The 27,170-nt window shown below is 47.4% G+C and overlaps 3 protein-coding genes across 5 annotated transcripts; 2 read left to right on the top strand and 1 right to left on the bottom strand.

Moving 5' to 3' along the window:
• On the bottom strand, positions 1 to 24,272 carry pi4kab (phosphatidylinositol 4-kinase, catalytic, alpha b). Of its 3 annotated transcripts, XM_076149571.1 has the most exons (54): positions 23,349 to 23,500; positions 21,975 to 22,091; positions 21,363 to 21,456; positions 21,027 to 21,115; positions 20,867 to 20,939; positions 20,528 to 20,790; positions 20,318 to 20,384; positions 19,965 to 20,113; positions 19,713 to 19,778; positions 19,497 to 19,593; positions 19,084 to 19,275; positions 18,858 to 18,958; positions 18,276 to 18,405; positions 17,733 to 17,856; positions 17,549 to 17,644; positions 17,278 to 17,461; positions 16,890 to 16,993; positions 16,611 to 16,779; positions 16,481 to 16,531; positions 12,826 to 12,934; positions 12,549 to 12,685; positions 12,312 to 12,445; positions 12,138 to 12,220; positions 11,979 to 12,049; positions 11,731 to 11,855; positions 11,568 to 11,649; positions 11,217 to 11,300; positions 10,918 to 11,007; positions 10,604 to 10,723; positions 9,509 to 9,601; positions 9,238 to 9,394; positions 9,030 to 9,157; positions 8,773 to 8,931; positions 8,489 to 8,640; positions 8,280 to 8,387; positions 8,024 to 8,151; positions 7,823 to 7,927; positions 7,654 to 7,733; positions 7,369 to 7,568; positions 6,586 to 6,676; positions 5,794 to 5,961; positions 5,465 to 5,518; positions 5,248 to 5,368; positions 5,028 to 5,157; positions 3,155 to 3,298; positions 2,980 to 3,050; positions 2,779 to 2,885; positions 2,528 to 2,632; positions 2,282 to 2,407; positions 2,035 to 2,155; positions 1,588 to 1,747; positions 1,413 to 1,502; positions 1,169 to 1,252; positions 1 to 1,076 (listed from the first exon to the last, which is right to left on the bottom strand). In XM_076149571.1, the coding sequence occupies exons 1-54, from the start codon at positions 23,445 to 23,447 to the stop codon at positions 1,025 to 1,027; spliced, it is 6,234 nt and encodes a 2,077-aa protein (XP_076005686.1). In that variant the 5' UTR covers positions 23,448 to 23,500; the 3' UTR covers positions 1 to 1,024. The 3 variants fall into 3 exon arrangements, with proteins under 3 accessions (XP_076005686.1, XP_076005687.1, XP_076005685.1); XM_076149572.1 differs by lacking the exon at positions 23,349 to 23,500 and adding an exon at positions 24,181 to 24,272 and having other exon boundaries at positions 7,823 to 8,151; XM_076149570.1 differs by having other exon boundaries at positions 7,823 to 8,151; positions 23,349 to 23,501.
• On the top strand, positions 13,231 to 16,233 carry serpind1 (serpin peptidase inhibitor, clade D (heparin cofactor), member 1). Its single transcript, XM_076149574.1, has 7 exons — positions 13,231 to 13,338; positions 13,593 to 13,853; positions 14,040 to 14,683; positions 14,788 to 14,936; positions 15,085 to 15,209; positions 15,337 to 15,481; positions 15,627 to 16,233. Exons 2-7 carry the CDS (start codon positions 13,594 to 13,596, stop codon positions 15,816 to 15,818), a joined length of 1,515 nt encoding a protein of 504 aa, XP_076005689.1. The 5' UTR covers positions 13,231 to 13,338; position 13,593; the 3' UTR covers positions 15,819 to 16,233.
• Positions 23,760 to 27,170, top strand: snap29 (synaptosome associated protein 29). The gene is made up of 6 exons (XM_076149577.1): positions 23,760 to 23,836; positions 24,623 to 24,847; positions 24,945 to 25,144; positions 25,250 to 25,335; positions 25,487 to 25,591; positions 25,672 to 27,170. Exons 2-6 carry the CDS (start codon positions 24,623 to 24,625, stop codon positions 25,830 to 25,832), a joined length of 777 nt encoding a protein of 258 aa, XP_076005692.1. The 5' UTR covers positions 23,760 to 23,836; the 3' UTR covers positions 25,833 to 27,170.

Here is a 27,170-nt window from a genome sequence, read left to right as displayed (position 1 = left end):
TTTATTTACGTAATATATCTTTATTTGATTTCATAGACTGTGCATTCTCATTCAAAAGGCGTGAAGATAGAAAAAGAGACAGAAAATGGATTATGGGTATAAATGTACAAAGAGGCAAATTCTTTACAATCAGTAACGTTACATAAAGGCAAACCGTACGGACGCGGGCACAGTACTTTGGAATACTCCAGTAACTTTCACTACAAGCTACATTGCACACAGACTACACGGTAGTTAACACTTGACGTCATGCCCCTGCTTGTCACTCAAATCTGTGCCTTATACGTATCCATGGTTGCTAGGCGCCTTACACCCCCCCACCCTCCCTTTGCCAATGCAAAATATAGAAAACTCAGCCCGAGCGTCTCTCGGTTTGTGAGCACCGGATCGCCCGTGGTAACTGCAAATATGAAGGCAGAAAACAGCGCAGCCTGTGTCTGTACAGTGAGAAATACAGGCGGAGAAGGACCAGGCCGCCTGTCAATCAACTCTGACTGGTCCATTAGAAAGAGAAGCACAGATGTACAGTACAAGAAGACAGCATAGGCCACCCTGGTCAAACTGGAACCACGTCACAGCACATCTGCTACTTCAAGTTTCCAAATCAAAGTTTTTAAAACACACGGTACATTTTCCAAACCCAGATAAAGTTACAGCTTTTTGAAATCCACATTCACAAAAAGGACAAATCATTTCTCATTGGCACAAAGTAGAATGACGGAACGTGCAGATTTTTTTAAGAGTGCACAGAAGTCGAGATGCGAGTGCAATAGAACAGTAACATGAACAAGAATAAAAACATTGATTTCAACAGAATAAATATAGGAATAGTAAATCAATACCCGGAGAGAAATAAGACTGAAAGTGAAACGCGAGGCGAAAGCAAACACAAGAGACAACAGCCAACAATCAGCAGTAATAATGCGCCACAATGTCCAACGCTGAACACCCACACACACACACACACACACGCACGCACGCACAGTGTACCAGCCAATAGAAAGGCATGCTTCGGCACAGATGCTCAGTACGGGATCTGGTTTTGGTAATACTGGAGGATGTCATAGGTTCTACTCCTGTAAATCAAGAAGAGAGACACAGGAAGTGAGAAGGTGAAGTTAGACGCAATCTGTTTGACTCTGAGTGTGACTCTGACTCTGAGTCTTACCTGTTGCTGAGGAAGCAGTTCTGGATCACTTTGATGATGAAGGCGGCTGCCTCCTTCTCACTCATGCTCGGGTTGAATCGTTGCCTAGAGAGGAGTGAGAATGAGCAATCTGGAAACACACACACACACACACACACACACACACACACACACACACACACACACACACACACACACACACACACACACACACACACACACACACACACACACACACACACACACACACACACACGTGACTCACTTGAGCAGTTTGATGGTCTGTCCTCTGAAGCAGGGCAGGCCAGTGTCCAGCATGAGGTTCACCAAGGAGACCACTCCGTCCATGTACGGCCTAAATCAGAGGAACACGTCTAAATAAAGACGTCCTAACTGCGGCGTGAACACTGACAGATCATTTCCGTGTGTGTGTGACTCACCTGACAGCCAGGTAACCCCTCACACACATTTCCATGAACCACTTGAAAGGCGTCGCCTCCATCTTGCCCCCCATGATCATCACCATCTCATCAGACAGCTTGATGTCCGGCTCCCAGCCCAGGTTCCTCCCAGGGGAACTCTCAAACATGAACCCAAAGTCTGGTGGCACACACACACACACACACACACACACACACACACACACAGACAGTCTTGAAATCACCATTTGATGCATTGAAAGAAATTATAAAAACTAATAATGTAGTTTACAAACTGAAACACACACACACACACACACACACACACACACACACACACACACACACACACACACACACACACACACACACACACACACACACACACACACACACACACACACACACACACACACACACACACACACACACACACACACACACACACACACACACACACACACACACCGATGTGGATGATGTGGCCCTGGCTGTCCAGCATGATGTTTCCGTTGTGTCGATCTTTAATCTGCAGCAGGAAGAGCAGCAGGCTGTATGCTGCCATGCTGCGGATGAAGTTGTACCGCGCCTGCCAGGAGGAGAGCCAGTCAGCGATGAGACACACACACCAGCTAATCACCAGTATCACACACATTTGTCTCAAAATGATGAACGATGAAACGGCCTGACGATGAAGAGGGATTGAGGCCTTTACCTTCTGGAAGGCTAAAGTGGATTCATCTCCATACTGGTTCCTGAAGTAGTCGTACATGCCGAAGTCCGTCTGCCTCCCCAGCTGGTCACGTGACTTACAGTCTGGGATGCACTCGATCACGCCGCACTGTGGAGGGACATGATGAAGAGGGGAGGTCATCTTCAGAGGAAAATGTGTTTTGGATGTATGATAGCTTGTATAAGGAAGTAAAGGCAGCAGGTAGGCGTGGCCTCTGTAGGAACGTACTCCTGGAGCTGTGGCCACCACTCTGTAGGGGAAGACGTAGAGGTCCAGGCCCACCAGCTGGAAGATGTTCTTAAACAGGCTGATGATCTGAAGGGCCAGCATGTCCTGGGATCAGAAAGGAGGAAATGGAATAAGTTTATGAAAATATGAAGAACAATAAAGAAGGCCAGAGGAAGAGTCAGGTGGTTTGAGTGAAGATGCAGAGATCAGATTAGACAACAAAAGCTCTGAGACATCTTATGAAGCCACACCTGTCTGCAGTCGTCTCCCACTTTAAAGATGGCCGCCTGCCAGCAGATCCTCTTGGCCTCCTCTTCGCTTTTTGCCTCGTCCAGAGAATCGGAGCGGCACCGCATACCTGAGAGGAAGAATCACATCACACCGTTAGCAGGCATGCAGTTGTAAGAGCTCGGTCAGTGTGTGTGTGTGTGTGCCTTCATCGTGGCTGTTACCTTCTTTTTCCAGCTCCATGACTCCACACCTCTTCACCTTGAACTTGGCCAGGTACGGAGCTTTAGCAGCACTGAACAGAGACACAGACGGATTCAAACCTTCAGAGAGATCACTCTTATTATTATTATTATTATTATTATTATCTGTGATTTGTGGGAACAGAAGAGTGCTGACCTCTGCATGGGGGTTCCAGATTTGTAGTCTATATCCAGAACTACGGCCTCAGGGTTACTGGGCAGATAGCATCCCGGCTGGACTTTGATCTCTGACATGGCTTGCAGGCAGGCCCTCTTCCTCTCCTCACCTTTGGGATACGGCCTGATGAAGAAGAACAAACAGATTGATAACAGAAAGGTTTCACCCTCGCTTCTCTTCTCTCCCTGTTTCCCCAGCGCGGCCTGCATGGGTATGTCACCCAATGATTCCAGACCACAAGTGACAGTTGGGCTCTGTTGTTATTCACAGAGGGGAGTCGCTGGGGGGGAGAGAGAGAGAGAGAGAGAGAGAGAGAGAGGGGGGAGAAGGGACGGGAGCTTTGTTTAAGGACGCGTGTCCTCTGATAGTTGCAATTAGTATCCTAATGAGGCAGGAGGGGAATTTCCTCCCCCTTAACCGGCTGACTGAACTCCCTGTAAGGCCCCGACACACACCGGACCTGTCACAGGCTCGCTCATCAGCAGCACAGCAAACACACACAGGTGGACGGGCACTCAGGGAGAGGAGACGCAACAGGACGTCTCATGTCTCCCAGACTAATCGGAGCGACGTGAGAGAAACCAAACGGCCAAATAAATGAACAACAAAGGGATTCGGGGACTAAACCACTGGAGATGTGAGTCAGAGGAAGAAAGTAAATATCCTGACTCAGGGGGGGGAGGATTATCACTTCATAAACACCTTGATGACCTGTGAGGCCTCTGTTATTCATTATGTTTGCTTGCTTAGTCACAGAAAAAGTTGTTCTGTTCTGCTACTTTCAGGCCTCTGACCAGGATCCACATCTGAGTTTAGGGCTTCTTGTTCTCTTTCTGTTTGTCCCTTTATAATTCTATGAAATTGTGACTTGGCAGGACAATCAGAAGGGAACAAAGATGTGGTTTTGCATGGATTTCAGGAATGCAAGTCTAAATACAGAACGAATCCCCATCTTTCACACATTTCCTCTCCTTTCTTTTCCCAGACGGGCGTGCGATGAAACCTGGCTCGTGATCCTTTTGTTCTCCATCACACTGAACATTTACCCGCCTTTGTTTATTGTGCGCTTGGTTTGCGAGCAGAGACTCTTCTTTAACGGCACATTAACACAATCTCTCTACCAGATCTGTGACTGGAGTCGTCTTCTGAGGATGGTTTAATGAGCTTATGTGCGCGGAGAATCACAAGCCGATACAAAGAAGAGGCCAGAGTGGAGATCACAAGACTCTCCACACGCAGGGAAAGCATTGTTTCAGCCGTCAGTCACGGGAATCTGAGTTTCACCAGAATAGAGCAGCACATTACTGACATTATCACTGGAGTTATTATTGCCTAAGACAGTGGCCTGAGCCTGATAAGCCAGGAACTTTCTGCTGGGAATGGAAGCAAATGACAGCATGGAGCATTTTGTGGCAATTGGGTCAAATTTTAATTCTCCTTTTTGTTGGACGCACGCACACACACACACACACACACACACACACACACACACACACACACACACACACACACACACACACACACACACACACACACACACACACACACACACACACACACACACACACACACACACACACACACACACACACACACACACACTTTGTGCTTTCATTCTATGTGGGTTGTCAGAAACCTTTGATGCCGGTCATGTAAACCTTTTGAATCAGCATTACAGAGCACACACACACACGACTTCTTAGAAATGCTGACTTGCTGCTAAATAGATACTCTTTAGAGGTTTAGAGGTTTTAGTTTACTCAAAGGTTGCACTTGTTTCAAAGGGAAATGATGGCCTAAAGGTGCTAAGCTAACTGGCAGTATGGTTGCTTTATGTGAAGTGTGTTCATACTTGATGAGGGCAGACACGTTGGTGATCTTGTTGAAGAAGTCGAACTCTCTCTGGTAGAAGTCCTTAGCTGGTCCAGACAGCGAGCCGGTGATCTCCTCCACCATCTGCTCCAACAGCTCACCGATGTCAGCTGAGAGAGAGAGAAAGAAGATGCTGTATCCACCTGTGTGTGTGTGTGTGTGATAGTTGCATGAGGATACCAAGCATGGGCCAAACTCACGGTCTTTCTGGTTTCCCTCCTCATCCAGGAATATGTTGGTCTTCATGTTCCAGATGAACTGGTGAGCCAGGAGCTGAGACTTCTGAGCGGCCCACAGGATGTACTCTCTCACGTAGCCCATCTACAGCAACACACACAACACCACACAATCACACATGCTTCATCTGAGGACATCTGACCTTTCAAACGCTCTGCGCCCGACTGTGATCACAGTTACCTTGTCGTAACGGAGTGCTTGGACGATCTGAGGAATGTAAAACAAAATGGCATCCTGGAAAACAGAAGGGGAGGAAGAAAGATGCTTTACTGGGAAGAAGAGGAAGAAGAGCAGAGCACAATCACACACAGTCTAACCCCAGATTGCTGCCATATGAAATCTGCTGTGTTTGGTTCAGATGTGTTAGTGATCACTCGATTGATCACTTTATTAAAATGGAAAGTTTTGTTATGATCTCGCTGTTGCATTCACAAAATGTCCGCTTCTTCCGCCCCCCCCCCCCGCCACGACCCCATAACACTCTTTATACTGTATGTGTGTATACGTACGGGTGGAAAGGAGCGCAGCACTTTGACCCCATACTGTGCTGTGAGGGGGTGAGGAGGGTACATGGAGGAGAAGTAGGAGAGTCCAGTTGGGGGGTCAACAGGGGCCCAGCACAGGATATGACTCAGCTCTGGAGAGTCGGCATCGATGGTGTGCCACGTCACCAAGAACTACAGAAACAACAGAAGAAGAAGAAGAAGAAGAAGAAATCCAGAGAGATATGAGTCATCTTATGAAGCGTTTGGATCTGTGCTCAGCCAGGATCGATTGTGACAGCGACCTCACGCGAGGTTTTGACCCCCCGAGTTAACTAGCTCCCTGAGGAACCCTGTAAGTAAAGTGACGGGGATAAACAACAACGACATGTCAGAGTGGATCACGGGCTGAAGGGCGGCGGCCTTTGGGGAGGAGCATGCTAAGCCTCCCCTGCTTCCTCCTCAGACAGCCTCATTAAGAGTCCTGTCAGGTAGAAGTTAACGAGGAAGACCAAAGAGAGCTGCAGGGAGACAGAGATCTTTATTATTCAAGTCACAATGACAAGGCCTGTTTTCATCTCTTTAGGTTTACTTGTTGAAACACAAACAAGTCAGGAAATTTAGTCAAATCAATGAAACGAGATGAGTTTTGGAGAATTTGGCCCCAACACACACACTGCCTGCACCGTTTCTTTGTTTATGTTTCATTACTTCACTGAATCTGTTATCTGAAAAAGTGTCCAATCGAATTTAACACTTTCACTTCCGGGTGGTCCTCACACACACACACACACACACACACACACACAGGCCTCTCACCTTGACCGCCTCGGGGATGTCGCACACCGCAGCCGGATCCATGCGCACCAGGCGAGTCACCTCCGCCACAATGGCCTCCGTGTTCTTAAATCTGAAAGGTAAATAAAGCCGCGAGGTTACGTAACGATCCACAGACGTATACACATTTACAAAAACACAACATTACGTCTCCATGAGGGCGGTACGGGCTTCATCAACTTGAATAATGGAGCAGATCTTAGAACGTTAAGGCAATAAAGGCAAAGTAAGCGTCTCATTTGTCCGGTTGAGCCTCTACAGTGGAGCGTTCAGTGTGTGTTCCATATTTATTTGGTGTAATATCCCTGCCGACCCCTTCTCTGGCAGCATGTACAGGTTGGGATATTGAACAGTCTCTCACATGTACATCTGTTCAATCACCTGATCCATTTATATCGATGCACCAGATGTTACAGTTCACTCCTCAGTAATGTCTTTCCAATATGTCTGCACCTTCAGCTAAGACTGTGTGATTATCTCCTTCTGTTCTGGAGTTTAAAGGGTTTAAACCGTAATCGATGACTGATCTTAAACTGAGTAGAGTCGTGTTTGCTGTGTTTTGTTTGTGTTCTATCTATTTCTGTGGAATCATCAATCTCTACTTCCTGTTCCCAGGCCTGCTTCATGGATTGAGAGGACATGGATGGGTTTGAAATATGAGCGTTATAAAAACAATAATTGCTTTCTTGGACAACTTAGAAGAAATGACTTTTTCTCCTGGGGTGTGTTATGTGTTTGACTCGACTTAAAACACAAACCCTGTACCTGGTGGTCAGCTGCAGGGCGAGGTAAGGCGCTATGCTCCACGCCAGGTTGACGTTGTCCTTCCACTGTTTCTCCGTCAGACTGATGTATTTGGACCTCCAGTTGGCGATGCTGGTTTCCACCGACTGCTCTGTGGAGATGGCGAGCTCCTGGGTGGATAACGGGTTGTACCACGTTGTCAGCCGCTCGATTTCACTCGCCTGCAGAGGGGGATGATGAAACATGAAACAACAGAACAGCAATACTACAGCAGAAATATAGAAAGTGTTGCGTAAGGTAAAATACCAGAAGGGCGAGTAAGAGCGTCCTGCGTTTCATGTAGTACTTGTGCAGCTGAGAGCCTCTGTTGCTTTTCTTCGACAGTCCTGAAACAACACAACATTAATGCATCAGCCAAAATGGTTCCTTCTGGAATGATGTACTTAGAAGTGTTGGCAGCGGGTTTATGTTCAACCTGATTTCTTGGATATGGTGGACATCCCAGAGGACCAGGGGCCGGTGTTCATCCACCCCTGAGCCACAACCACTGACAGACTGTTCACAGACATGTCCTGAGGATCTACACACACACACACACACACAACAAGACGCCCGTGTTTACCGAAATAATAAGTCTGACTGGGCTGAAATACTGAATGTTGGTTCCTTGCTGTACCTGGGGGAACCAGCTGGCTGGCAGCCAAATACTTCTTATCCGACAGCAGGCTGGCATAGAACTTGATCATTATGCTGATGTCTTCTCTCAGACTCTTCTCCGTCTGAGTGGGAAATTTGGGATTGATGCTACAGAAGGAGAGAGGAGAGAGGAGAGAGGCATCAACAGAGAGCTGAAAGAGCAGAGAAAGCTTTGATTCAGAAAGATATAGAGAGATTTCTTCTCTGGTAAGAAGATGGGAGATGAACTGAATTACCTGAAGTAATCAAAAGCTGTGGAATAGATCTTTTCTCGCAGCACATTTCTGATGGTGGCGTTTGTCACGACATCAGCATGCAGGAGAGTCAGACCCAGAGTCAGCAGTCTGTAAGAAGGCAGGAAGTGGACAGATTGGTTTACATAGAGACATTCCCCCCCCCCCCCCCCCGTTAGTCTCACTCCGGTGGAGATAAGCAGATGCTGTACCTGAATCTTGGTCCTATGGCAGCGACGTGCCTGTTCAGGCTACTTTTGGCTCCTCCCACACTCAGGGACAGAGACCTCTGCAGAATGGCGGTGAAGATCTCCACCTGGTCAGCACTGCTGTACTTAGCGATCTCAAACCTCTGCACCAGAAACTGTGGAAAAGTGGACAAAAGGCCTTAACTTATCTCGCCTTAACTTAATTAGGCACATCTAACTGACTGAAGTACACTTTTAAACCAAGACAGTAAATTAGCAGTAGAAAGGAGAAGCAGCAGTTTCCTGACCTCTATCCAGAGGAAGTGAGGCGTGACATCAGGAGGACAGGGTGCAGGCTGGCTCTCCTCTGACACCGCCAACGGGCCGGCGTCTACTTTGTCTTCTGAGAACAAGCCCATCTTCAGCTCCACCGCCATTTGCCAAGCCCCGGCCATCTCACGCATGAACTAGACAAGAGAGGCAGAATACGCATTTAGCCAGCAAGACGCAAACTCTCCTCACTACTAGATCAGGTGATTCTATCAGAAGTGGTAAAACTACACACCGGCACTTCCACGCCATTGTGTGCGGCGAGGAGCCACTCCCAGCAGGCGATGGCCGTCTCCATGCCGTGCTCTGTGAACATCTTCAGCACAGACCAGCACAGGTGGTGCAGCAGCAGAGGATCACAGTCTGCAGGGAGAGACAGACAGAGATAAGGACCACAATGCCTTTTTACTTCAATCCGTGCTCAAAAAGGCAAGCGTACTCACTTTTAGTGTTTATAAGGAGGGCGGCCATCTTGAACATGATCTGGGTGAAGGCCTCTGGGTCTTTTTTGTCTAAAGCCTCCGTCATCTGCAGGATCATGAGCTTGTTGAGATCTGATTGGCTGTGGGTCGCCTCTGCAAACTGGATCATGCCGGCCACCTACACGTCACACAGACATATACAGTGATGTCACAGATGCGACACACACATGTGACGGTACTGAATCCATGTTCCTTCCCGCCATTCTGAATGAAATCCAAAAACAGACTTCACCTCTCCGGTGTAGCGATTGCGCAAGTTGAGGGATGCCATGAAGTTGGAGTAGTCCTTCTTCACACACGCTGGTCTCTCTGTCAGCTGGGTGGACTAAAGAAGAACACAGGTTAGAGGCTTCTTAGGGTTACGGAGTCACAAGCTGGGGTAGCAACATACGAGAGTGAACAGAGGGAGGAATCATGTCTGAGGCCTGTCTCGCTGTATTCATTGATCAGACCAACCTGAGGGAAAGCGGCCTAGGGTGGAGGACAGCACCATCATAACCAGTTAGCCAAATGGGCAACCAGCCAAACAAACCACCCGTCCATTGCAAGTCGGTTACCGGGTAACCAGCACATCCACAAACGCGCCAAGCAACCGGGCAGGTAGTTCGTTGCAGTTAAATGAAGACAAAATGCAACAAATGAAGCAAATGAAAAGACGGATACTGCAGGAGGCAAAGCACAGATCACAGAATCAAAGCATAGCAAGCAAAACAACGTCACACAGAGCAGAATGCATGCACACACACACACACACACACACACAGGGACACACACACACAGGGACATACAGAGCTGTAAGCAACTAGAGGACTGGACTCCTGGTGTTTACCAAGGATACGAGGTAAACCACTAAATGGCTCATTTGTTGTTGTGTTAAAAACCTTTTAATGTTGGACAAACGTGAATGTGGACAGATGTTAATAGGGACGTCCTGGATGCAACTAGGAAACAGACAAACTACTAAAACTATTGATCTTAAATCTTTGGTGCAACAATGGATACTGTGATTGATTTCAAAAACAACTAACCAAAGATTTTATAATTCATTATTTAGTGGTATTAAGTGCATGTTCATACTGTCAAATCTTTAAATCATTTTCCTTCAGGTTAATAATATTGGTAGTTAGGATTGCGGTGATTTGGTCTCAGGGTTTTAATCTGGGCGCTGTCGTTTCATTCTTCTTCCATCTAACTGCGGCCCTACTCTTACCTTAATCTGGTGTTGGATAGTCTCTGCAATCTAGGTGACAACAACGCTGTGGTGGTCAGAAAGAGTTTGTGTGCAGAGAGGTATGAAGTGTGCGGCTGTGTGGCCGTGCCAACTCACGCCCAGTGTGGTGCTCTGCCTGTTGTAGCCGGCAAAGTGCAGTATGCTCTCTGTGGCCATGGCCAGGCCCGTGTGCTGGGACAGCCCGGACACCCAGTTCTGATGCTTGTTCAGGTACTCCTGACATGAGAGAGGGCCCGGAAGAGAGAGGGAGAGAGGAAGAGAGAGGGATTACTATTATTGATGCACATTATAATTTAGAATTTCATCACAGCTCACTCTACAGTTGTGTTTCCCCAGGTTGGTCTTCTCCCACACCGCTGCAGTTCCATTCACTCTAATGTTAAGTTGATCATCAGGTTTCCCTCACTGACCTGTAGGTGGGACTTTGTAACAGACGGCGCCCATTTCATCGCTTCTTTGAGGATCTCACCACAGCGAGCAGCAAAGTCCTTCACTATGCTCTGAGGGGAGAGGAGAACATGTCTGACACATCTTTAAGGAGTTAAACATGAAATCTATCCTTGTACCAATGGGTCACATGAAGTCAAATCTTTCCTGGACTCTTTCTTGTTTTCTATGAATATGGCTTTCTTCTTACGAGTTCTGTTTGTGAAAATAAATACTGTGGCTCCCTCTGGTGGTCATGTATGTAATCACAGCCCAGACTCACCTCTCGGGCCTCGTACGTGTCGGGGACAGTGATCCTGTACGGAGTGTCTGGGATGTCATAATAAGGCTGGTCCTTGTGGATGTCCTGGGAGGAATTTGTAGACAGATTACAGTTTAGACTAGAATAAATTACACATGCTCATAAGCCTGTCTCACTTTATCTAATATAAAGATAAACAAGATACAGCAGGCAGTGTGGTCGCTGCAGCTTCCAAAACATTCCCCATCGCTCCAAATCTCCTTACAGGGATTTAAACCAGCACCCTCCTCTCTACAATTCATGTACAAATTCTAGAAAGACAGTGATCTTCAACTGCAGAGCAGTTAGCACCTCCATTTATCAGGCACTTACAGCACTCAGTGACAGAGAGAGCGTCTGCAGGATGTCCAGCATGGTCTTCAACACGCGACCACTCCACAGCAGGTGAGGGAAGCTGGTGGAGATGTAGGAAGATGAAAAATAGAACATACATGTGTAAAGAAGACAGGATCAAGGCTGTATAATTCATACTCACGTCTCAGCCAAACTGGACAGGTATTTATCTGCAACCCTGCGAATCCTCTTGTGGGTGTGATTGAAGTTGATCAATAAGAATTGGGCATGTCGCTCCAACTCCTCCTCGTGCTCTTTGGTCTTTGGCTAAAAAGACAACAAACATGTTTAGATTTTTAGTCGCCTAATAAGAAGAATAAAAGCCAAAGTCAACCAGCTGAGCAAACATCTGTACAACCAAACCAGGCCATAGCAGGGACACCTACGTACCTTCTCAGCCATCATTTGGAGGAAGACATCAAACACCTTATCGCCAACACAAATAATGCACTGTATCATGCCTGAGAAGATAGAATAAAGGATGATTAAACACACGTTTTAAAAACAAAGACAAACTGACAGGTGACCATTTCAGAGTAAAGCTCTCACCTGATTTGTCTTTCTGGATGGCTTTGTCCTCAAAGTATCGAAACATGACCTGGAACCTGTCAGGGTCATTGGATCGCAGCATCCTAGAACATCACAGAGGAGGAAGCAACATGAAGCTTTAAGGGGGATTGTTTAATTAATCACTGATGATGTAATGAGTGGTGTGCAGCCAACCTCATGTATTCTAATCTGTAGACTGAGAGCAGATACGTCGACATGGCGAAGTCCAGTTTGTTAATGACGGCAGCGACTTCGGTGGCCACGTTGAGAAGATTGATGATGGTTGACCGCAGCTCGCCCAACTCCCCCTGCAGGGCAGAGAGTGAAAACATGTGTGAGTGTTTGAATGGAGCTTTCTGAGAACATCCAGAGTCAGAATGTGAGAAAAACAAAGATGGCAGGGTTGTGTACCGGTGTGACTGTGTCATTTTTCAGGGCAGAGTTGTACTGAAGCTCGGAACGAAGAGGTTCTCCACTGGGGAAGGTGAGGAGAGGAGAGGTGGTGGCGATCTCACACACACCTTCATACCACTCCTTTGGCCAAAGCCCTGAGCAGGAGAGAGACAGAAAGCATCGTCAATTCTCTTATTTGACTTTAAAATCGGGGACTACACCTTTAAATCTCCACTTCCTGTCATTTCTAACCTGTTGCATACTAGAAAATGGCCAAGAAAAAGAGACTGTTTACCTGATCCTTCCACCGCAAACCCCATGACCACCGAGTACAACCAGAAGTCACGGAACAGCTTCTGGAGGCGGGGCTTAGCCTCTTTGATTGGCGGAAGCCGTCTAGTCAACTGTGGAGAAAACACAAGACGAGAAGGCGAACAATGTAAACAACACAAGCTTACATGAAACAAAGGAGCAGATCCTGTCTCATTTGATTCTAAAGGGATCTAAAGGTTAAATGGAATTCTTTTAAAGGTCATTATAGCTGCTCGGTGTGAAATAAAGATCAGAATACTGTTTGATAAAGAATTTTGGGATTACAGCAACTTTTTAAAGATAGATCCCATTGAATATTGTTGACAGATAGCTGAATTGTGAAGAGTTAAAGATTTCAGTGTCACAGCACTTTTTGTTCTGTTTGATCTGGTCTATTTGTTCAGGAGGAGCCTGCATCAAAGTTCACTTTTGCAATTTAACTCCTCGCTCTGAGTCCCAAACACAGAGGCAACACAGCACAGAGTGACCAGCAAAGGTAAGACAGCTCTCACACACACACACACACACACACACACACACACACACACACACACACACACACACACACACACACACACACTAGGGAAGAGAAACAGAAAAGATTTGAAATCGGAACCAGAACCAATCTATGTACTTAATTCTACAAAACATTACAGTACAAATCAATCTAATCTAGTCAGTGTTGCTGAGATGGATGATTGAGCTCAGCGGCTCCACTGTGTCTCTGATTCCACCCCGCTCTCCCGTCAGGATGTTGCTCGTCACAGTGATCGCTGCAGCGTGTCTGCTCCTCGGCCCGGCCCAGGCTGGGATCAAAGAGCTGGACTCTCACTTTGAGGCGACCCCAGAGCCCACAGGGTCGAGCCGGGGCGGGGCGGCCGACATGGAGGAGATCCCTCTGGACTTCCACAAAGAAAACACCGTCACCAACGACCTGATCTTTGATGGCCATGAAGATGAAGATTACATTGATTTTGACAAGATCCTGTCCGAGGGAAGTGACGACTACAAGTGAGTCTCAGCTTTGATAATAATACTTTTGGGGAAATGCCTCTGTAGTTTAGGTTGGAGTCTAAAAATAATAAAGACTCTATAACAAATGCTGAGTTCTGATCCAACTGCAGGTCTGTGAAGCCACTCCACACCAAAACAAACTGAATGATTGACAGCTTTGTGACGCGCTTGTGATGTTTTCAGTGAAGGCGATGAGATCGACGAGATCGCCACACCGGCGCCGGACATCGACATCTTCGCCGAGCCCTCCGACCCAAAGATCCGCCGGGCCAGACTCCTGCGACTGTTCCACGGTCGGTCTCGCCTCAGACGTCTCAACATTGTTAACGCCCACTTTGGCTTTAACCTCTACCGGAGCCTTCGCAACGACGTCAACCAGAGCGACAACATCCTGCTGGCACCTGCTGGGATCTCCATCGCCATGGGGATGATGGCATTAGGAGCTGGGCCTGGAACCCATGACCAGATCTACAATGCTCTGGGATTCGCCGAGTTTGTCAACGCTAGCCATCACTATGACAACACAACAGTGCACAAGCTCTTCAGGAAGCTGACCCACAGGCTCTTCAGGAGGAACTTCGGCTACACGCTTCGCTCTGTGAACGATCTGTTCGTGAAGAAGAACGTCTCTGTGAACGACGACTTTCGTAAAAAGTCAAAGGCGTTTTATTTTGCAGAGCCTCAGTCGGTGGATTTCAGGGATCCGGCCTTTCGGGCCAAGGCCAACCGCCGCATAATGAAGCTGACCAAAGGACTGATCAGAGAGCCGCTGAAGAGTGTGGACCCCAACATGGTCCTGATGCTGCTGAACTACCTGTACTTCAAAGGTAAAAGCGCACACACACACAATCTGTTCTCTACCTTTCCAGTGCCATGACACCAGGTGAGTTAAAGTCTCAGTCACTTTAACCTTATGTGTGAACACAAACAGGAACGTGGGAGCAGAAATTCCCCAAAGAGACGACTCACTACCGCAACTTTCGCATTAACGAAAAAACAAATGTCCGCGTGCCGATGATGTCCAACAAAGGGAACTTCCTGGCTGCTGCCGACCATGAACTGGACTGTGACATCCTGCAGGTGGGCGACCTCACACTGAGGCTCAACCAAACACCACGCAAGCTGAATCTAAATCAATGACACACAGATAGGCAGTATTACAGACACACTGACAGATAAAGAGAGCAGCTGAGCTTCATAATGAGGATGTAAACTTTCCCATGTGCAGCTGCCGTACACAGGAGACATCAGCATGCTCATCGCCCTGCCGAGGAAGATCTCTGGCATGAGGACTTTGGAGCAGGAGATCTCTCCCACTGTTGTCAACAAGTGGCTGAAAAACATGACTAACAGGTCAGCAGTGTTCTCCCAAACGATCTGGTGAACTGCTGAGAAGGCAAATGCTGGATACACTCAGTAAACTTTATGAGCCAGGGAACCTTCAGAGTTACAGTCCTCATCTTTGCTTTCTTCCTCCCAGGACTCGTGAGGTGGTGTTGCCTCGGTTTAAACTGGAGCAGAACTATGACCTCATAGTCAATATGAAGGAGATGGGCCTCACCGACCTGTTCCAGGCGGATGGAGACTTCTCTGGGATGACCTCTGAAAAGATCGGCCTGAACTGGGTGAGTGCCTGACTGATCCTAAAAGCCAAACACAGCTATGGGGTCACTGGGCCACCTGATACGTGATCTATATCTCCTTTCTGCACAATCAATAGTGCTCACAGAGTATTTGAGTGCGGAGCTTCCTGTGATCTCCCTCCCACAGCTGAAGCACCAAGGAACCATCACAGTGAACGAGGAGGGGACAGAGGCGGCCGCTCTCACCCAGGTGGGCTTCATGCCCCTCTCCTCTCAGATCCGCTTCACCGTGGACCATCCCTTCCTCTTCCTCATCTACGAGCACCGCACAGACTGCCTCGTGTTCATGGGCCGGGTGGTCAATCCGTCACAGAGCTAAACTTGAGTTCATGTCCTGCTAAACAGCATGAAATGTTCCATCTGGGTGTTAATGAACCCCGGGAGCATGACTGATTACTTCTGTTATGTTTTTGTTTGTATCATATCTGCATGTATCCTCAGTAAGGTGATCCCATGTGTGAGTGGTCTCAAACTGTGTGTGAGTGTGTGGGAGTGAGTCAGTAAACGTTTGTTATTTGCTGTCTGTTAATGTTTCATCTTCTCCTGTGAGGACAGAGGAGCAGCGTTCAACAAAGACTGAACAGTGAAGAAGAGTGAGAAAGAAATCTAAATAATAGAGGAGACAAGATAGCACAGAATACTACTGCACAACAAACACACACATCTAAACAAATGAGGCAAAATGATTGATATTGTTTCATAATATGGCTGAATTAAAAACTATTCTTGTCTGATTGCTTTGTGTTTGTATAGAATATGTAGGATGACTGAGCCTGACACATCTGTTTGTGCCCAGTTGTTCTTGAACATTGAGTGGCGCCTCACTAACACTGCTGTTTGGACTGCAGTAGATAAATATTTGTTCCCAGTTAAATACTAACTAACAGCTTGATTCTCATGTAAATGACTGAACTCTGCTCCATGTTGCAACATAAACTCATACTAACTGACTAGAAACAGTTAAGATGCACACACACGTACCACAGCTATGACGGGGATCAGGACTCCAAGGTTCCCTGCACTGCTGGAAGCCTGGTGGAGAAAACAAGTCATTACACACACACACACACATGTTCTCCTGTGTTAGATGATTGTGCGTGTGAGCTCAGACCTTCAGCGCCGGCCCTTTGTCCGAGGCCCTCTCACTGGCTCTCTTCCCTTCCAGGCCCAGCTGGACAAACAGCTCCAGGAGGTTGACCATCAGCTCGTCCACCAGCTGCTCCCCCTGCAGGTTGGCTGCGATGTTTGCCAGAGCGTTTATCACTGCCAGGGAGCAGTGCCTGAGGTAGAGCCACAGAAAAGCACTCAGCATAACCAAACAGAACCAGAGGCCTGACTTACACACTAACACACCAACGACACTGTGACTCTGTCAGAAGCAGATCCTGACCTGTAGCCGTGATCTCTGTCGTCTTTGGTAGCCGAGTAGACCACTGAGCTGGCCTTCACGCTGATCTGCTGGAAGAGGTTCCACACCTCCTGGTAGATGTATTGCTGCAGGCAGAGAAGCAGAAACACACAACAACATGAAAGCTCTTCTATTTATAGCAACATCTCAGTGCTGGAGCAGTTATTTGGGCTGAGAGAGACATTATTTACTCATAGTGTGCAAAGAGTCAGAATCACTTCACTCAGCGGGAAGAAGTAAACACACAGCAGCTTCAGTTTAAGACGCTGACATCATTCTGCTCTGGATTCAAAGCTTTCGGGTCCTTACACACTTCCCCAACACACATTTCAAACTAGAATCACATCAATTGTTGCCCCTTCACACTTACATTCCCTGTAATGACCATACAGCCCAGCTGGTCTATGATGAGGACGTCCAGCTGGGAGGGAGGCTGGCAGAACTTTTGCTGAAGGATTTGCAGGATGTGCTCCATGACTTTGGGAGTATCTCTGAGCGCCACCGCGATGTGGCCCAGGGAACGGATGGTGTGGTCTGGGATGAGATGAGCGTCCCTGACAAGAGGAACAAAGAGTGTGTGAGACTGGAGCCTCATCAGTGCCGTACTCGTTAAGATCGAGATCACACAACATGTTGCTCACTTGTCGTTCTCCTGTGAAATGTACAGGCGGTTGGACAAGCTGGCGAGAAAGGCCTCCACGATCACAGGGTCCATGGTCAGACCGGCCTTCAGACATCTGAGACAGAAACACAGGATGTCTTAGAAGAAGGGTTTGTAAGAATAAGAGGTTCTGACTTGAAGCTGAAGGTGTGTTTGTGTCTGACCTGCAGATGTTGTCGATGGAGATGTCTCTGAGCTGCTCGTACATGGAGGGCTGGTCCTTCCTGTTTGACAGCATAGTGGACTGGGAATGCTCGTTGGTAATGCTGATGCCAATTTCTCGAGCGTCTTCAGAGAAAATGTGCAGTACAAAGGGAAAGTGTGGTCGTTAAACGTCGCTCTGAATGAGAACGCGCAGAGAAACAAATGGTTTGCGTGTAATGCATGAACAAAATGGAGGAAGAGTCTTTATCTTTTGCAACTGAGCAGATTAGATCAGCAGTTAATTGGATTTCAGGTTGTTTATGTGTGTTTGCTGCTGGGCAACACCGCAGATCAATAGTGGATGTGCCAGATGCTCCGATGACTCAATGACAATGGCCGTGTTATTGGTATTGACTTGACACTCTATAGTCAGCAACAATAATAACTGAGCTCTAGTTTCACTATACTATATTCTACTGGTGGCAATTAAAACAATAGAGATCAGCCATTTATGTCTACATCCATACACACACACACACAGACACACACAGAGACACACACACCTGCACTGTACTGGCTGTGGTACTTGTAAAGCTTTATGAGGACGGGGGAGGGAACCGCCAGGAAGTCCCTGAGGGAGGTGGAGGCCGAATGCGCAACGACTGGAAACCTCTCACACAGACGACCCAGACCCTGAGACAGAGGGAGGGGGACAAGCAGAGACATTCAGAGACATTCAGAGACATTCAGAGACATTCAGAGACATTCAGAGACATCTTGTCCAGACTGTTGTTGGACGACTGACAGGAACAGGAAATGATATAAGAACCATCAGACACTCATTTCACTGTGTGGGCATCTGGTGGCTCTATGCTTCATGGTTCTGATGTGGATACTGCGTTGGTGATGGCGACATCACCAGTTGGGTTGTGGGTGGAAGCATTAGTCCCATGCTGTTCCCTTCCCTCTATGCAATGTTTCCCTCTCTGTCTCTGAGTGAACACCTGAGCACAGCTATTCCCCACTAAACCAGAAACTCTAGCCTCTCAAACGACACCCAATAAAAGTCTGGGATCCGATCAGAAAACCCTCGGTCCATGGAGCCACCAGGATGCGGACACACTGAGGATCTGTGTGTGGTTTACCTGCAGGCAGCAGATGAGCAGGGGCATGTGGGCGATGATGACTTTACTGGAGGTTTTGGACTGCAGCTTCTCTGAGAGTTTGGTGCAGAGATTTTCAGCTCCTATAAGCAAACAAGGAGGGAAGAAAGTGGTGAGGGGAAGAAGTGAAGCCAGCGGCAGAGATGGAACTCATCCCGCATCCCACTCATTACGATGTCAGCACACGCACAATGCAACCGTCCATTACCTTGCTCATCTTTTACAGCCCACACCATGAGATCCACGCAGGCAGCGTTGGCTTGGCAACGGAGCTTGAGGGGGCTCTGTTCCCCTGGCAACCCCCCCGTGTCGTGGAGCACCCGCTGCAGCTCCGACTGACTGCTGCTGAACTGCTCCAGCACAAAGTCGTGGACCTCCCGCACAAACGCCGACTGAGAGGCTAGAAGACAGGAAGAGAGAGACTCACACACTTTCACACACTCGGTCACATTCTGCTGTCGTTTTTGAATTGGAGTCTATGGGAGCAGCCTGAAGGAAGTGAGATAAAGAGTCCAAACCAACTCAGCTCACATTCTGGGGGCCAGTAACGGCACTGTGCCAACTTTCAGACCTCTGGCCCTTTTTAAATCCCTAATAAATAAAGACTGTGGCGTGTTGTACCTTTCATGTAGTACAGTGTGTCCCGCAGCATTTTGAAGACACACACATAGAGAGGATCACTGAAGGTTTTGTAGTGTAGATTGATTAGGGGATTGGACTTCAGGGTGTAAAGAAGAGAGAAGAGAGAAAATCAGAACTTAGCAGAACAGATAAAAGCATCCAACTAACTTTAGAAACACACACACACACTCATTGGTTTCACAGTTTGGAACGCACCTCAGTCACTTCAGTCATGGCGGCGTCCAGCGTTTTCAAAAATGAGTCGGTTACAAACTCCTTCACCTGTACGTGGACACACACACACACAGAGTCGGCGGTAAAGACACAGCCTACGTCACACACACCCACACACACACACACACACACACACACACACACACCCATCCACACACACACACACACACACAAACACACACACACACACACACACACACACACAGTAAACAGGGGGCGGAGGAGTGCTGTTACCAGGGCGAGGAGCTGGCGCAGCAGGTCGGCTGGCACCTCCACCTCGCTGTCACTGGACCCCAAGAAGAGCGGAGACACGGAGAAGCTGGAGCTGACCGTGGAGAAGTAGTAGTTGGGGTCGAGTGCGCTGCTGTCTGGGAGGTAAGCGCCTGGAAGGACAACGAGCGGGGACCATCATTACTCAAGATCAGTCAGGCTTGCTGTACAAAACTTTATATTTGGTCCAAAGATCACATAACTGCTTCAGTCAGCAGCTTCCTTGGTTCCTACGCTCACTTTTGGCAAAACGCAGTCTAGGATGACGTTGAAATACGACCCGGATACAAAGAACGTGTGTGCTTGTTGTGTTTTACCTTCAAAGTAATGCAGGCCGGGGGCGGTGGGGGAGCAGGGGGAGGGGCCTCCTGGATCACCGCACACCTGCAAGACGCCAGATTTAACTTCAGTAAGGACTCGCTACAGCAAAATAAAGTCAGCACTCAGCAGTTGAGAGAGAACATTCGGTTCTTCATTTAGAACCAACACACACACACACACACACACACACACACACACACACACACCTGCACGGAAGAGTCGGCGTTGGTCCCCGTGCGTCTGCGCAGAGAGTCGCTCTGGCACACCGTCAGCAGAGACGACGGCATGATGGAGCGGAAGTCGTTGAAGGACCTGCGCCTCACTCCCTCCGTTTCCTCGGCGACGCAGGTGGCCTGGGGTGCATCCTTGGGAAACAGCTTGGACAGCAGAGCCTCGTCTGTGTTGCTGTAGCGACCAAAGGCGCGAGTCATCCCCAGTAAGGAGGGGACGATGTACCTGCACAAGAAGACTGGAGGAGAGAGAGAGTGTGAGACGGACTGAGGGGAAGCAGTTCAGTGCTTGTCGGAGCCCTTGTGTGTGTGTACCTTTGTCGTGGTTATCAGGTGTTTGGCACATCTCCTTTAACCCCTGCATGACCTCCATCAGAGTATTCAGTATCTGAGAGGGAAACAACAGAGGAGAGATGAGCCCTCGCTGCTCTCAGTGAAGGAAGAGTCCAACATGAGCGTCGCCTCTCAGACTGACCTGATGTCTGTAGTCTGGGTCCCTCTGCGCCACATCGGCCAGAAGAGTCACCAAGCAGAAGCTGAAGTTCTCTGCAACAGGAAGAGACTCTAAAGGAGAGAGAAAGAACAACAAACGCAATAATTTATCAAAAAATGGCAACGAAACAGCAAAAACAAAGTGGGATTAATAATTGGAAATGGAAAACTATGGTTTCACTTGAACTTGGACTTGGCAAATAAAGATTAAAGACTCTGAACATGACTCAGACTGCACTTGAGGTGAGACATTCTTTGTCCCCACCCATGCAGGGCACCTCGGGGTCGCAAGGCTCCATTATAAGAGGATTGTCCTCACCGCTTCCTTTCTTTCCCGAGCTCTCCTCGATCCATTGGACCCGGGGTAAACCTCTCAACAGGCTCAGCAAGTAGGGAACAATGATGTCTTTGTGCTGCCGGAGCGAAGACAACATGAGAGACGTTAACACAAAGAAGGGCAGGAGACGGCACAGGGCGACACTTTAGTTTAAACAACCGGCACAGATAAAACAAGAAGAGGAGCTGTTTCTGTTTTGTCATCACTGAATCAAAGCTTGGTGAAGGGAAGTAAATATAAGACTTCTGCATTTCACTGTGATGTTACTATGACAACCCAGTGTTATCCATGATGAAATGACAGGCAGGCTTTCCACACCGTGTCTCAGTGGGATGATGGGATGAGTTTACAGGCTTACAGGTGAAGTCTTGCATCTCTTAATCAAATTAGGGGAATGAGCTAAGAGCTGTGGGCAACAGAGGGTTAATTATACAGTGAAGGAATTCATCTGGATCCATGCTTTAATTGAAAGAGATGAAACTGATTGAACAGATAGGAGGTTCTGAAAATGCTGCCCTCTTCAGCCCAAATTGTGATCCATTAACCACAACCAGATAGAATGTCTCTCTCTCTCTCACACACACACACACACACCTGTAAGTCAGACTCCACCAGAAACACAGCCAGGGCGATGACAGCATCTCTGCGCCGCACGTCCAGAGTGAAGACACCACGGACCTCCACTGGACACATGCATTGTAGCTTCTGGACCTGAAACAGCAAAGGGAGGAGATTTAGGAGGAAGATCAGGCACCGACGTCTTCAATCTGAGACAGAGAACAGAGAGACCACCTGCAGATCAAACGGCTCGTACAGCGATGAAGGCAACACAGAGAGACGACCAGAGAGGAAGCTGTGTTTGGATGTTTGGCACTGAGCTGATCATTATGTGCTGCCACTCTCAGGTGTTAAACTCTAACTGTTAAATGTAAACATGAATTGTTGACACACACTTTATCCTCCACAAGCTGTTTGATAACATATGATCTCTTTTCAATAGAAGGAGCTACTACTACTGTGCTGGGGCTTTAACCCTGATAGCAGTGGAAATCACAGAGCAGCGCTTTTCCCTTTGAACCAAGTTACAAACACAGCTGCACCATCACACCACTGAGCCTCCAACCACAAACCACAGAGAGACCTGCTGCTCTGAGCCTGAGCGGCTGCACTGAGCCTGAGCGGCTGCACTGAGCCTGAGCGGCAGTACTGAGAGCTTCATGGTACCAGAGTGAAAGCTTACTGACAGATAAGAACAACAAACTTAAATACACATAGACGTGGGGGAAAAACAAATGAGAACATGACTCAAACGGATAAACTGAACTAATTAAGCTTAAATAAGCATTTAATGACATTTACATAGATTTACATGTTTTGACTCGCCTCTCCTAACACAGTTTGAGAACCGCAGGCTTAAGGTATTATGTACAAGAAGAATGTATATGATACCTGGGTTTCCCAACCTAAGGTGCCTGTACAACGATTACATCACTGTTTCTCAGGCCAAATAAATCAATATAAACACAGGTAAACACAAACCACTGACACGCTGTGACTGCTTAATGAATGATGCATGTTACTCTGCACAGCTTCACACTGAGCAGCCTCAGATTAGACGTCGTGGCCATCAGCTGCAGTGTGCGTGTGCGTGTGTGTGTGTGTGTGATCAGGCTCGCTGCCTGTTTGATGCAGTAACATCACTTTTCTTTCTCTCTCTCACACTCACACACACTCACACACACACACACACACACACACACACACACACACACACACACACACACACACACACACACACACACACACACACACACACACACACCTGTCATATGAACCTTAGCCGCGCTGTCACGTCACACATGAAAATAAGCCGCCGCCTGTGCGGAAGCAGAGTTCCACCCTGTTGCTTTGTAACGCTTCTATCTTTTACGCCTGATTGTCTGTTAAAGCGGCGCCCTCCTTCCTCACCTTTTCCACCGGTGCGGGACGATGTGCAGCTAAAGAGCGGGCCAGCGACAGCACTGTGTTGAAGTAAAAACCTCTGGTTCCCCCTCCCATTACAGACATGTTTACTCCTCCATTAAAACCGACTGAATTGTCGGCAGAGGAAACAAGAGCGCAGCGGTGACTGGCGCTGGCAAAGTCGCAGTACGGCAGCCTCACAGGGACAAACCGAACTAGGGACGCCAGTTACAATAATGGCTCTATATTTGAACCCCTTTTGTTATAAATTACTACGAGACTGAAATGACATATAACACGATATTGTGTGGTATGTTATAATCGTTTTAAGAATTTTTAAAACAAATATTTACAAATAGGCATTATGCGTTTTTGTTGCGCAGCGTTGTCTTTCAGGACTACAATCTGTAGCGTCACCAAACGTGACCGGAAGTATTTGTCAATGTTCTATCAGCGGATACAGCGATATCATTGGCGAACTGCTCTGGTCAAAGGTTTGTCTGTTAAATTTATATAGACTACGTTTTCCACAACTTGATTTTTTACATTTGCCATTTTACAAGACGAGCTGCTAATTTCTGACCCGTTATTGTCTTTGGTCTGTCATCTGGGTGTGGCTGTAAAATTCGATTACAACTCTTATACCTGCTAGCTAAGATCGAAATCTCGGTACATTTACATTAGAATGATCGCCAATCCTATTATCTAATGCTATTCGATGATCACAGAGAATTATTTTCGTTAATTTCATGTAATGTGTTTACAAGCAACAATTGTTTAACTATCAGTTTTGTAATCAGTAAGCGTTACTGTGTATTTTTCTTTCTTCTTCTCTTACCTAAGCGAAGAACGAAAACAAAATACTTTCTAGCTCCATTCGGTGTCTGTTCGCAATGCAGAGACACACAGATCCATGTCGCTGAAGCGAGGCTGACGCTATAGAGAGCCTATGACGTCATATAATAGCTTTAATGCCACAGCGTTACTCCCAGCTCTGAGCGCTTTCTGATGTTTGAGGCGCTTAGACGCAGATCTGAGTTTCCCGCTGCTGCGTTTATGTTCTCTATCGTTTCCTGTGCACTGCCTTTATTGTCCGACTGTTAGTAAACATATCTGACGTCATATAAAAGAAGGACACGCCCCTTTCAGAGGGTTTCCAGCTGGTTTCTGAGGTTTGAAATGATGTTAGATACGTACATAAGTGTTAAGTGTCACTTAAAAGTGTTATTGTGGGAGCCTTTAACCCCGCCCCCTTTCCTGTGTGTGTGTCCGCTCCACAGATGGCATACCCAACATCCCACAACCCGTTTGCAGATGACGATGAGGAAGAGTGTGTGTCGAGTGGCAGAGGCTTCGATGATGACAGCGGGCTGAGCGAAGCAGAGAGGAAGCAGCGGTACCTCCAACAGGAAGTGATGCGTACGGCTCAGTCAGCGGTGGACAGCAGTCACCGATCGCTGGGCCTCATCTATGAGTCAGAGAAAGTGGGCGTGGAAACAGCTGAGGTTAGAACGGATCAGCTGATGGTTACCTGTTTACTAGAAGTGTGAGCCAACCAACACAAACCTGTCTGTCTGCCTGTCTGTCTCTCTGGTTCTCTAGGAGTTGATGCGTCAGGGCGAGGCTCTAAAGAGGACAAACAAGATGCTGGACAACATGGACCAGGACCTGAAGACCAGCCAGAAACACATCAACAGCATCAAGAGTGTGTGGGGCGGCCTCGTCGGTTACTTCAAGGGCAAACCAGAGACCAAGCCCGCCGCCCCGGAAGAGGAGCCCAGCGGCTACCAGGCCAGCGACAAGTAAGACGCATTCACCCCTCCTCTGAGGTCATCACAGAGCTTCAGGTTGGCGTTGGTGTTCCTTCACTGAATGTCTAAACGTTTCTTATCTGACTTGGGTTTCAGATTACAGAACGCTATGTCCAACAGCAGAGAGCATGAAGATAAGTACGCAGCCAGCCACCCCAACCTCAGGAAGCTGAACACAGGCGGTAAGAGTTCACACACACACACACACACACACACACACACACACACACACACACACACACACACACACACACACACACACACACACACACACACACACAGCACAGCCTGAACCTGTGGAGCAGCGGTCATAATTTCTGTTCTGTGCTGCAGGATTCGGAGCTGCAGGGTCAGGAGATGAAGGTGCGTCCAATCAGAATGGATATCCACGAAACACACACCTCAGAGCGGCTCACCAGACACTGGACAACAACTTAGGTATGTAAACGTCTGGATGTTTCTGGTACTTGTGTTGTTGTACGAGCCTCGTCTCAGCTGATCTCTGTGTTCGGTCCCAGATGACATGAGTGCGGGCCTGAGCAGGCTGAAGAGCCTCGGCTTGGGCCTCCAGACGGAGATCGACGACCAGGACGACTCAGTTGACGCTTTGCTCAACAAAGTGGACAAGATGGACGTCAAGATTTGCAACACAAATCAGCAAATGAAGAAGCTGAAGTAGAACAGAAAGGTTTGGACTTCAGGGAGCCAAAGACAGAAGTACAAACACACACCCAGCCCGTCTCACTCCAGTCTGCAGACTCTGCACCGCCGCCGCCAAACAAAATGCCTTTTGATTTTTTTTGGAATTAGAACAGAAAGTGAACTTGTTTTGTTTTTACTCATATTTTTTAATTTTGACTGAATCAATGTTTTGTCCCTAAAGTCTTTATACTGAGATATCAGAGTGAACAGCGTCCTGCAGGTTTCCACGTCTGCTAATGAGCTCCCATACAGATACAGACACAGGGAGGGATGAAGAGGAGGAGGATGAGTGAGCACAGTCTGAATGAAGATGGTGAATCTGTAAATCTGTTTTAATATGTGAGTCTTGACATTTTCAAACTTAAGCTCAAGTCACCTTTGCCTTACTTGTGTGTGTGTGTGTGTGTGTGTGTGTGTGTGTGTGTGTGTGTGTGTGTGTGTGTGTGTGTGTGTGTGTGTGTGTGTGTGTGTGTGTGTGTGTGTGTGTGTGTGTGTGTGTGTGTGTGTGTGTGTGTGTGTGTGTGTGTGTGTGTGTGTGTGTGTGTGTGTGTGTGTGTGTGTGTGTGTGTGTGTGTGTGTGTGTGTGTGTGTGTGTGTGTGGACCAACTTTGGCCTCATGATGAAAGTGTGTCGGCTGGAACATCTTGTTTTCATAAAATGCTTCCGTGTCTTTCCTTCTTTTGAGACATTTAAGATCTTAATAAGTCTCCTTATGTTCTTCAATGCTTTCTTTACTCTTTTGCAAAGTGTTAATGAATATACATTTCTAAATGATTGCTGTATGATGTAAAAATGATCAGCACAAATAATGTGAAGCAGTTTAATGTGGATATAGAAACTGGACAATGATGTAATATGACCACATCACTCTATAATATGTAATCAACCATCAGCTCGTGTGTTTTCCCGAAGGAGACGAACTTTTGTTACATTACACGTATTTAGCTCCATCTCACAGGTAAAAGCTTCGGTGTATGAGTTATCTTACTGTTCACGTTGATGCCAGGCGTTCAAAGCACCACAAGGGGGCGTCACAGTGTAAGATGCGACCCTGCTGCACCTCTGTATGTCTTTCATGAGCTCATTAAGCCAATAAATACGATATCGGAGTGGTTTGGTTTGATCCGCGTTCTAATACACACTGCTTCACTTTAAATGTCTGTCTTTCTCACAAACTAATGAGACAATGTTAAGGAATATGTACATAATGAAGGATCACTTATTATTTTTTGTAGGCCAGTTGTTTTCCTGGAACTAACAAACACCAAAGTCCTTTAAATGTGTTGTTGTCCAGATGCAGCAGCTTGGACATTGA

The sequence above is a fragment of the Genypterus blacodes genome, unplaced genomic scaffold, assembly GCF_046128005.1.
Source record: "Genypterus blacodes isolate CSIRO-AG114 ecotype Tasmania unplaced genomic scaffold, CSIRO-AGI_Gbla_v1 ptg000045l_1, whole genome shotgun sequence".
NCBI classification, from domain to species: domain Eukaryota; kingdom Metazoa; phylum Chordata; class Actinopteri; order Ophidiiformes; family Ophidiidae; genus Genypterus; species Genypterus blacodes.
Note: the sequence above shows the minus strand (reverse complement) of the source record. Positions and strands in the feature narration are given on the sequence as shown.

What these genes read in the sequence shown, in the direction of transcription:
- serpind1 (XM_076149574.1), top strand. Translation starts at nt 13,594, where the DNA reads ATGTTGCTCGTCACAGTGATCGCTGCAGCGTGTCTGCTCCTCGGCCCG. An exon ending in GAGGGAAGTGACGACTACAA is followed by an intron (nt 13,854 to 14,039) that starts GTGAGTCTCAGC and finishes TGATGTTTTCAG; the next exon opens with TGAAGGCGATGAGATCGACG. An exon ending in GAACTACCTGTACTTCAAAG is followed by an intron (nt 14,684 to 14,787) that starts GTAAAAGCGCAC and finishes GAACACAAACAG; the next exon opens with GAACGTGGGAGCAGAAATTC.
- pi4kab (XM_076149570.1), bottom strand. Translation starts at nt 23,447, where the DNA reads ATGTCTGTAATGGGAGGGGGAACCAGAGGTTTTTACTTCAACACAGTG. An exon ending in AAAATGACACAGTCACACCG is followed by an intron (nt 12,446 to 12,548) that starts GTACACAACCCT and finishes TCTGCCCTGCAG; the next exon opens with GGGGAGTTGGGCGAGCTGCG. An exon ending in GCCATAGGACCAAGATTCAG is followed by an intron (nt 8,388 to 8,488) that starts GTACAGCATCTG and finishes GCCTTCTTACAG; the next exon opens with ACTGCTGACTCTGGGTCTGA.
- snap29 (XM_076149577.1), top strand. Translation starts at nt 24,623, where the DNA reads ATGGCATACCCAACATCCCACAACCCGTTTGCAGATGACGATGAGGAA. An exon ending in TGGGCGTGGAAACAGCTGAG is followed by an intron (nt 24,848 to 24,944) that starts GTTAGAACGGAT and finishes CTGGTTCTCTAG; the next exon opens with GAGTTGATGCGTCAGGGCGA. An exon ending in GGCTACCAGGCCAGCGACAA is followed by an intron (nt 25,145 to 25,249) that starts GTAAGACGCATT and finishes CTTGGGTTTCAG; the next exon opens with ATTACAGAACGCTATGTCCA.